Source organism: Notolepis coatsorum (genome assembly GCF_963971535.1).
Source record: "Notolepis coatsorum genome assembly, contig: SCAFFOLD_268, whole genome shotgun sequence".
Taxonomy (NCBI): domain Eukaryota; kingdom Metazoa; phylum Chordata; class Actinopteri; order Aulopiformes; family Paralepididae; genus Notolepis; species Notolepis coatsorum.
In genome coordinates this window covers 310,584-321,758 of record NW_028172854.1, presented here as the reverse complement: position 1 = coordinate 321,758, position 11,175 = coordinate 310,584, and the positions used below count along the sequence as shown (strand labels likewise).

At 51.4% G+C, this 11,175-nt stretch overlaps 1 protein-coding gene across 1 annotated transcript in view; it reads left to right on the top strand.

The window, feature by feature from the left end:
• Positions 1 to 288: 288 nt before the first annotated feature.
• LOC311247965 (CUB and sushi domain-containing protein 1-like) overlaps positions 289 to 11,175 on the top strand; it is a gene marked incomplete at both ends in the record, with an annotated part of 213,058 nt that continues 202,171 nt past the window's right edge. Inside the window, 1 exon segment of the mRNA XM_084338937.1 lies at positions 289 to 471. Within this exon segment, the coding sequence (XP_084195063.1) occupies positions 289 to 471 (183 nt within the window).

Below are 11,175 nucleotides of genomic sequence, written 5' to 3'. Positions count from 1 at the left end.
CACCACCACCACCACCACTGCCCCCCCCTGGCTGCGTTACAGGGTGAAATACCGGGGGGGGGTTATAGAAGAAGAAATCACACCCCTAATTCCGATAAATCATTCCGTCGATACCACTTATATTTTGATTGCAAACTGTGACACGTTTACTCAGCTTAGATGACGCCCGTCGCTGACTAAAAGCAATAGATTTTCTTTAGCGCGCTCCTCCAGCCGATAAGCGGTGGGTTTAACGACACGTGTGTGTGTGTGTGTGTTCCTCCTCTCGTCCCCCCCCCCCGTTTACAGAGATCGACCGCGGGGGCTGCGGCGACCCGGGGGTCCCGGGGTTCGGCCGGCGCAGCGGAGACGGGTTCCTCCACGGGGACGTGCTGACGTTCTCCTGCCAGTCGGCCTTCGAGCTGGTGGGCGAGCGGAGCGTCTCCTGTCAGCACAACAACCAGTGGTCCGGGAACAAGCCCAGCTGTGTCTGTGAGTCCAACACACTGCGCAACACACCGGTGGATCTGATGGAGCTGCTGCGTAATATACGTTACATTACAGGGCGAGTTACGCAAAACACTGGGGAGCCGGGGTTATTATTCTGAGGCCGCTGTTGCCGCTGTGCAGGGTCCAGGTCCACCTCTGACCCTAACAATCTGACCTCTGACCCTAACCATCCTCCTAGTGGGACCAGTCATCTGACCCTAACCATCTGACCTCTGACCCTAACCATCCTCCTAGTGGGACCAGTCATCTGACCCTAACCATCTGACCTCTGACCCTAACCATCCTCCTAGTGGGACCAGTCATCTGACCCTAACCATCTGACCTCTGACCCTAACCATCGGACCTCTGACCCTAACCATCCTCCTAGTGAGACCAGTCATCTGACCTCTGACCCTAACCATCTGACCCTAACCATCTGACATCTGACCCTAACCATCGACCTCTGACCCTACCCATCTGACCTCTGACCCTAACATCTAACCCTAACCCTAACCATCCTCCTAGTGAGACCAGTCATCTGACCTCTGACCCTAACCATCTGACCCTAACCATCTGACCTCTGACCCAACCATCGGACCTCTGACCCTAACAATTGGACTTCTGACCCTAACCATCCTCCTAGAGAACTGTTATTATTCACAATAATAAAAGAAGACGTCCCACGGACCTCCTACCATTATACCGACTGCCATGTGATTCAACACAATGCTGCTCACCAACTTATTCCGCTGGGAGTAGAGGTGGGGTGTTGGGGGGTGGGGTACGGGGGAGACAGGGAGTAGAGGTGGGGTACGGGGGAGACAGGGAGTAGAGGTGGGGTACGGGGAGACAGGGAGTAGAGTTGGGGTGTTGGGTGGGGTACGGGGGAGACAGGGAGTAGAGGTGGGGTACGGGGGAGACAGGGAGTAGAGGTGGGGTGTTGGGTGGGGTACGGGGGAGACAGGGAGTAGAGGTGGGGTACGGGGGAGACAGGGAGTAGAGGTGGGGTACGGGGGAGACAGGGAGTAGAGGTGGGGTGTTGGGTGGGGTACGGGGGAGACAGGGAGTAGAGGTGGGGTGTTGGGGGGGGGTACGGGGGAGACAGGGAGTAGAGGGGGTGTGTTGGGTGGGGTACGGGGGAGACAGGGAGTAGAGGTGGGGTACGGGGGAGTAGAGGGAGTAGAGGTGGGGTACGGGGGAGACAGGGAGTAGAGGTGGGGTGTTGGGTGGGGTATGGGGGAGACAGGGAGTAGAGGTGGGGTGTTGGGGGGGGTACGGGGGAGACATGGAGTAGAGGTGGGGTGTTGGGTGGGGTACGGGGGAGACAGGGAGTAGAGGTGGGGTGTTGGGTGGGGTACGGGGGAGACAGGGAGTAGAGGTGGGGTGTTGGGTGGGGTACGGGGGAGACAGGGAGTAGAGGTGGGGTACGGGGGAGACAGGGAGTAGAGGTGGGGTGTTGGGTGGGGTACGGGGGAGACAGGGTGTAGAGGTGGGGTACGGGGGAGACAGGGAGTAGAGGTGGGGTGTTGGGTGGGGTACGGGGGAGACAGGGAGTAGAGGTGGGGTGTTGGGTGGGGTACGGGGGAGTAGAGGTGGTGTGTTGGGTGGGGTACGGGGGAGTAGAGGTGGGGTGTTGGGTGGGGTATGGGGGAGTAGAGGGGGTGTGTTGGGTGGGGTACGGGGGAGTAGAAGTGGTGTGTTGGGTGGGGTATGGGGGAGTAGAGGGGGTGTGTTGGGGGAGGTACGGGGGAGACAGGGCCTGGCGCCAGAGGCAGCGACAACTGATCTAGTGTGATTTTGAAGTTTTCTTTTCTCACTCCTGTCTTTCTTTTCTTTCTTTACATTTCTGGAAAAGCCATATTTTCCCCCAGGATGCGGCTGTCGGCTGAGATATGACGCTCCACCGCACTCCTCACTCACAACGCACTGCCTGGTGTCTGGCCTGGTGGCAGGACCAAACCATCTCATATAAACAGAGGGGTGGGGTGGGGATGTTTACTGTTCTGCCAAACGTTTTATGAATACATTGTAAATATATAAATATTCTATTAATGATGATTAAATACCTAACAATTACCTAATGTTAGTTTGTATGTGTAACTGAGGGGTACAATTCCCTGACTGTATTGTTAGATATGATATTTAATACCACTACCTCATGTACTTTAACTTCTGGCCACCCAGTACAAGATATAAGTATGATGAACACTTTCCCACCTGATGAAACGAACCAACACAAATGTACCAAATCGAAAGTTTAATACAGCAAAGGGTGTATACAACGATCACTTAATTACATTTATGATTTGAAATATGGAATATGCACTTTTATGGCAAATGAGTATTCGTAGGTAAATCAACATTGAATGTCCAATCTCTGGTTGCGCAGGGAGTAAGTATACAACCTGGAATATTTAGGAAACGATAGTGATGGTACTTAAATGATTATAGCTGGATACACTAAGGGGGGGGGGGGGGGTCCCGCTGGTTGTAAGACAGTAGGAGGGGGGGGTTAGAGAAGCCGCTGGCGGTATCCCATCTGGCCGACGGTGTCTTGGGAGAATCCAAAGTCTTGGACACGGTGCCCACAGAACCTCGGGCCGCAGACGAATACAGCTGGACCCTCTGTGGAACGGTATCTGCCGGTCCACAACGGAGAGACGTGAGGCGACCTCACGTGTAGAGCGCCGTCTCACCTGGAGTCCTCTCCGGGGGGTAATTCCAACACTCGGCAGTGTTGGCCTTTATCCATGGAATAATCAAAGCACACAAAGCATAATCCAAGCCGTGGAAGGCTCGCCGTCGTCTGGGTAGAGTAATCCAATATACAGGTCCAGTCGCTCTTGGCCCGGAGCTCCTCGGATGCAATCGCCACTAGGGGTCTGACCAGCCTGGTTAAGCGTCCAGATAACGTCAGGAACGATGGGGGTACTGATAACTGTAGAACTCTAACCGAACGATGCACCATACATAAATAGACTATTATTAGCTTAATAGAATACGTCCAACTCGACGGTATGGTGCCAAACTATGACCATTCAACTATTAATCTACACGATATCTCAATGCCTATTCTGGGCCAAGTAGGCCTTACTACACCGCACGTGCGTCGTGGGGAGGCTTTTGCGTCTGTCACTCTGTTGGATTACATATTACTGCGCGGAACCGGGGGTTTGCCTCGACATGTTAGGCGGCACGATTTAACTTGGACCTAGGGGTATGGCAACCTGGCGCCAGGTTCTCGTCCAATGGTAGAATGAAACTATTATGGGCTGTTTAGTAGAAACGGGGATATTCAATGCATATTGTACAAGGAATATACAGGGGATATCAAACGATATACAAATACAATTAAATATATATAAATAAATATACATATTCGGTTTAATCTGATCCTTCACAACAGCCGCCCCCTAATTAGTCCCACCTAATTAGCTAAGCAGAGACAGATTAACCGCACTGTCTTCCACTCAAGGTCCGCTGTAAGGGTCAGTCAACTCACAAAGTCATAGGGTCATGGTCATCATCGATAGTATCTGGGAGTCGGGGCAGTTCTATGAGCCTCGCCACGGGACGTGTGTAGGTGCGCCCTTGGACGAGTACTTCAGCTGCTCGGACCTTGCCATCGGCACCGGTGATCACTTTGCTTACGCGGCCAGCCGGCCACATAGCTCTGGGTAGCGACTGATCAATAATCATGACGACTGTTCCTTCTGTCAAATTGTCTCTCTCTTTTACCCACTTCTGGCGGGTCTGTAGAGACGGTAGGTAGTGAAGTAGGAAGCTGCTCCAAAACTTGTCAGCTAGTACTTGGCTGTACCTCCACATTCTTCGGCCGTTCGCTTCTTCGGGCCTGTACATTGTCCGGGGTAGCGCGGGGTCCAGCCGCCCCATTAGGAGTGTGTTGGGGGTGACTGGGTCGACATCTGCTACATCACTGGAGACGTAACCGAGGGGCTTTGAGTTCAATACTCCCTCGATCTCCGTGAGGACTGTCATTAGGACTTCCTCTGCCACAGTCTGGGCTCCGAGTACGGCATACAGGGCTGTCTTTATAGAACGTACTTCTCGTTCCCAGGTTCCACCGAAGTGGGGTGCGTTCGGGGGATTAAACTGGAAGTCAATCTGGGCTGGAGCGAGGTGGGTCTTAAGTTCTGGGCCCATAGCTTGGAAGCTCTCTCTCAGCTCTCTTTCTCCGCCTTTGAAGTTGGTCCCGTGATCAGACAACAATGTAGACGGTTTTCCTTTCCGTGATGTGAATCTCCGGAAGGCCATAAGGAATGAGTCTGTGCTCATGGTCGGAAGGAGCTCGATATGTATCGCTCTGGTGGTCATGCATTTGAATACAATACCCCACCGCTTCTCTGTGCCTATTCCTCTCTTTATATACAACGGGCCAAAACAGTCCATGCCTGTGGAGTGGAATGGCTTGTCGCCGATTCGGAGGCGACAGGGGGGTAGGTCAGCCATCCGTGGTATGCTGGGCTGCGCGCGCCACTTACGGCAGTCTAGACAGGTTCGCTGGAAGCGCCGTACTGCTTCTCTCCCTTGCAATATCCAATAACGACGTCTGATCTCCGCGAAGACTCTCTCTGCTCCTGCGTGGTGTACATCCTCGTCGTATTTCTTTATGATCAGCTCTGTGACCTTGTGTCGGCTGTTCAAGACTATCGGGTGCTTAATGTCATCTGGTAGATCGGGGGCTCTCCGCAGGCGACCACCCACTCTGATGAGATTATGTGCGTCACTCTCTGGTGCCAGGTGAATCAGTCTGCTGTCTGATGGGACGAGGTTTCCTCCCTGTAGACAGTCTAGCTCATCGGGGAACGAGTCTCTCTGGGCTCGTTGTAGTAGAAGAAGTTCTGCTTCTTCGTAGTCAGCTGCTGACATGTCAGTGGTGGACTGAATCTCTGGGTGGTGCCGCAGGAATGTTCTTTGTTGCGCACTCTCTAGGGTAATGCAGTCATCTATGTTGGGGTCTGTGGAGGCGACAGTGCTCAGTCCACAGAACATAGGCTTCTTGTTCTCAGCCTCCTCGTTACTTGCTTCCCTCGGGGTGGGCGTAGGCCAATCTCCTTCCGGGAGCTTGAGGAATGCTGGTCCGTCACTGTAGATGTTGCGACGGGTTAGGTCATCCAGGGACATTCCCCGGGTGATGACGTCAGCTGGGTTGTGTTTGGTATCCACATACCTCCAGCTTGCTTCTTCTGTTAATTCTTGAATCTCGGTGACTCTGACTCCCACGAAGACTTTGTATCTGCATGAATCAGACTTAATCCATGTGAGTACTGTCGTGGAATCTGACCACAAGATTGTTCTATGCACCGGAATGGTGAGTTTACGTTGGATTAACGTGGCTAGATGCGCTCCTGCGAGGGCTGCGCAGAGCTCTAGACGTGGGATAGATTGTTGCTTACGTGGTGCTATTCTTGAGCGGGCCAGTATGAAAGCAGTGTGTATCTTTCCTCCCATCTCTTGGGCACGCAAATAGGCGACCGATCCGTAGGCTACTTCGGAGGCGTCGCTGAAGACGTGTAGCTCAATCTCGCATGTCTCTGGCCTCACTGTGGATGGGAAGTAGCTGCGGCGTATATTGACACCTGGGAGTGAGCGGAGTTCCGTCTCCCACTCTCTCCATGTTGAGGCAAGGTGTGCGGGTATTGGGTCGTCCCAGCCCTGGTCCTTGTCCCATAGTGCTCGTACAATCATCTTTGCCCTGGTGGTGTAAGGTAGAATACATCCCAACGGGTCATATTGTCTGGCGAGTGTTCTGTACACACTCCGTCTGGTGGTCGGTATCGCCGCCGACCTTCCTTGCTCTGGAGCCAAGGGTTTGTGTCTATAGTGGAGCGAGTCTGTTTTGAAGCGCCAGACTAATCCTAGTGTCATTTCTTGGGCTTCTCCTGGGATTGTCGCCATCCAGGTCTCGCTGCTGGCAGCCTTGTCTGCGGAGGAGAGGCTGCGCAATACGTGCGGGTCACTGCTGGCCCACTGCCTGAGATCAAAGCCTCCTTTGATTAGGGAGGCGCGTAACTTGATTAGGAGAGCCTCGGCTTCTTCTTGAGTCGAGACGCTTTGTAAACAGTTGTCCACGTAGAAACTGTTCTTCACACTGTGTTGGACCTCTTCATCTGCTGCTGGGTCCTCTGTGACGTGTTTCTGTAGTGCAAATAATACTGGGGGGTCGCTGCTGGCCTGCTGCCGGAGATCAAAGCCGTCTTTGATCAGGGAGGCGCGGAGCAGCGCACGGCGTCGCCAGTCTATTTTCTTCTCGACAGGCTGCAGGAGTGTGGTGTCTCCTTCTGTCGTTCTGGAGTGGAAGCAGCTAGTGGCTGCTGTTCGGTTGAGAGATTTAGCGAGGGGGCCTTGGAGGGTCCACCCTAGGCGGGTCTCGACTGCTGCAGGACAGCCTCGGGGGCCTGTATGGACCCGGTCAATCGGGACTATGAGTTCTGCATGGTCGGAGCCTATCAACAGGGTCGGGGTAGCGCCGTCTATGAGCGGGATAGGTAATTGGCGCAGGTGCACATATTTATCCATCAACTTGGTGACAGGGTAGGTGTACTGCGAGAGTCCTATTTCTTGGCTGGTGAAAGCATTTGTGATCTTGTACCGTCGCTCTGGCTGCCCGTTGGCTGCGATAGTGAAGGAGACATTCTCGCCCTTTATCGTCTTTAAATCTCTTCTTATTGTCCGAATCGTCATTTCGTTCTTGCTCCCCCGCAGTCCCAGCTGGGTCGCAGCGGAGGCGAGCAGAAGGGTCTTCTCTGACCCGTCATCAAGGACGGCGTAAGTGTCCATAACTTTATCTTGGTAGCTCAATGTCACACGGACTACCTTTAAGAGCACTTGAGCTCCGTTGCTGCTGGCGGGGTCAATGTACATGACACTTGCCTTGGTGCCGCTCCGTGGTGCAGGTATAGGCCGTCTTCCGTTACTATCTTGTAGTATATCTAGATGGGCTCCATCGCATCGGCTGCACCTTTTCTTTAGGCGGCATTCGGCTGCCATGTGGGGCCGCGCACATCGATAACAGCGCCGGTTGGACTTTATCCATTGGCTCACTTCTTCTGCATTCATCTTTGTGAATGAGTCACATTGTGACAGCCAGTGTTCTTTCTCACAGTAGGGACACGCTATCTTCCACTTCTCCTTTCTCGAGGGGGTGCTGTGACTCTTACTGCTCGGTACTGACTCTGATTGGTGCATGACAGTCACCGATCTTCTTCCATCATTTATTCTCCTGGATCCCTCTCTGGAGCTTGGCGTGCTCCGCCCGAAGGTGTCCAGTCGTAAGCTGCTGACCTCTCTCGCCAGGAAGTCGGCCAGATCAAGGAGGGATGGCTCGGGGCCGTCGGGATCGCGGTAGTCCCTTTGCCGCCGAAAGCGCTCCTGTCTTGCGGGTGGCAGCCTCTCCAAAATCCTCTCAACGTTAGAGTTGGCGTATAGCTCATGCATGCCCTTCTCCCGTTGAGCTCCCAGCATCCCCACCAGGGACTGCACTTTGATTGACAGGTCGTCTAGTGAGCGATTGTCTGTGGCTGGGGGTAGGCGGTCAATATGCCTTATCTCCTGGATTACGTAATCCCATATACGTCCATATCTCTGATCCAGCGCTGCAAGGGCCGCTGTGTATGGGGTCGAGGAGGTAGCATAGGCTAGCGCTATATTGTGCACTCGCGGTACTTTCAGGTGCTTCAATAATATTGCATACTTGTGGCGTTCATCAGCGACATCCACCATCATTGTCTCTAAGCACATCCGGAGCTCCATGTACTGTGCTCGACTCTCATAGGCGAAGTCTGGGAATGACGGCGTGGCGTTGTATGACGCCGTGGATGGCTGATACATCGGCGAGCGTTGGGGGAGAGACCTCCTGGGCGAGTCCCCTCTTGCGCCTCGCTGTGGGCTGGTACTGGCAGGGTACCATGGCCCGCTGGTCCAGGTACTGTTCCTCGGGGCTGGTCGTGCGTCGTGCTCACCCGTGAATAGAGTCGGGGGTCTGTAGCGCAGCGCCGCGGGGGTATAGCCTGGACTGTATGGGACCTCCTGGTCCGGTGGAGTACTGTGCTGTCGTCGGGCTTGGTTACATTAGGACCTACTAGGGCCTCTGTGGTCGGGGAAACCTGGTCGTTAAGGTCAGACATAATTTTACTTTCTACTTTTACCACGTTTACCGTTTGTCGAAGGCTAGGTAGTTGACTGACAGTGTAAGCCTCTAAGTACTGAGGTGTCTGTCGTCTGCGCCGTGGGCGTTCTAGGTTAGGAGGATCGTTTCGTGGAGTGTTCATCATAGGCCATTTCGATATTAATAACACTATATTAATATTACACTAGTTACCCTCCGGCTCGAAGGACCAATTGTAACTGAGGGGTACAATTCCCTGACTGTATTGTTAGATATGATATTTAATACCACTACCTCATGTACTTTAACTTCTGGCCACCCAGTACAAGATATAAGTATGATGAACACTTTCCCACCTGATGAAACGAACCAACACAAATGTACCAAATCGAAAGTTTAATACAGCAAAGGGTGTATACAACGATCACTTAATTACATTTATGATTTGAAATATGGAATATGCACTTTTATGGCAAATGAGTATTCGTAGGTAAATCAACATTGAATGTCCAATCTCTGGTTGCGCAGGGAGTAAGTATACAACCTGGAATATTTAGGAAACGATAGCGATGGTACTTAAATGATTATAGCTGGATACACTAAGGGGGGGGGGGGGTCCCGCTGGTTGTAAGACAGTAGGAGGGGGGGGTTAGAGAAGCCGCTGGCGGTATCCCATCTGGCCAACGGTGTTTTGGGAGAATCCAAAGTCTTGGACACGGTGCCCACATAACCTCGGGCCGCAGACGAATACAGCTGGACCCTCTGTGGAACAGTATCTGCCGGTCCACAACGGAGAGACGTGAGGCGACCTCACGTGTAGAGCGCCGTCTCACCTGGAGTCCTCTCCGGGGGGTAATTCCAACACTCGGCAGTGTTGGCCTTTATCCATGGAATAATCAAAGCACACAAAGCATAATCCAAGCCGTGGAAGGCTCGCCGTCGTCTGGGTAGAGTAATCCAATATACAGGTCCAGTCGCTCTTGGCCCGGAGCTCCTCGGATGCAATCGCCACTAGGGGTCTGACTAGCCTGGTTAAGCGTCCAGATAACGTCAGGAACGATGGGGGTACTGATAACTGTAGAACTCTAACCGAACGATGCACCATACATAAATAGACTATTATTAGCTTAATAGAATACGTCCAACTCGACGGTATGGTGCCAAACTATGACCATTCAACTATTAATCTACACGATATCTCAATGCCTATTCTGGGCCAAGTAGGCCTTACTACACCGCACGTGCGTCGTGGGGAGGCTTTTGCGTCTGTCACTCTGTTGGAGGGTAAAGAACTGGACTAAAAGAAAGTTCTACTTTACGAGCGCCATATATATATGCGCTATGAACAAATAGTACCACACGTATTTCGCCCGACATATTACTGCGCGGAACCGGGGGTTTGCCTCGACATGTTAGGCGGCACGATTGAACTTGGACCTAGGGGTATGGCAACCTGGCGCCAGGTTCTCGTCCAATGGTAGAATGAAACTATTATGGGCTGTTTAGTAGAAACGGGGATATTCAATGCATATTGTACAAGGAATATACAGGGGATATCAAACGATATACAAATACAATTAAATATATATATATAAATAAATATACATATTCGGTTTAATCTGATCCTTCACAACAGTATGTATAGTTTTTTTTAGGGCCCCTGTCAATCACAGGCCCTTAGAACCCCCCCCCCCCCACCCCCGCCACTGCACACACTCATACGTACACACACACGTACACACACACGCATGCACGTGTGCACACACACGCACGCACACACTCATACGTACACACACGTACACTCACACGCACACACACACACACACACACACACACACACACACACACACACACACACACACACACACACACACACACACACACACACACACACACACACACACACACACACACACACACACACACACTCTTACTCCAGGTTTTTAAACAGAGCAACATTGAAGGCCGGTCCAGATGTCCATGTAAATCTATCTCGCAGCAGCTGGCCTGTCAGTACACTCACACACATCACACTCATTACGCATAAAACATAAACAGTTGCTCTTGATTTAAGTTGATATGGTCATCAATTTAGCCCTTACAAATCCCATTCATTTAGCACTAGCAGTGGCTAAATATTACTCATGTTTGTGCGGCGATTACCAGAGAGCCACACCACATATTCTAGTTTCAACTAGTTATAGAGACTGTCAGGATAAACAACCATCTGAATGTCTAATATATTAATATAGTTTTCACCTAGTTCTATATACTGTCAGGATAAACAACCATCTGAATATCTAATATATTAATATAGTGTCACCTAGTTATAGAGACTGTCGGGATAAACAACCATCTGAATGTCTAATATATTAATATAGTTTTCACCTAGTTCTATATACTGTCAGGATAAACAACCATCTGAATATCTAATATATTAATATAGTTGTTACGAAGGATCAGATTAAACCGAATATATATATTTATTGATTGATATATATTGCATAATATTTGTATATCGTTTGATATCCCTTGTATATTCCTTGTACATATACACGGAATATCCCTTTAGCCTAGTA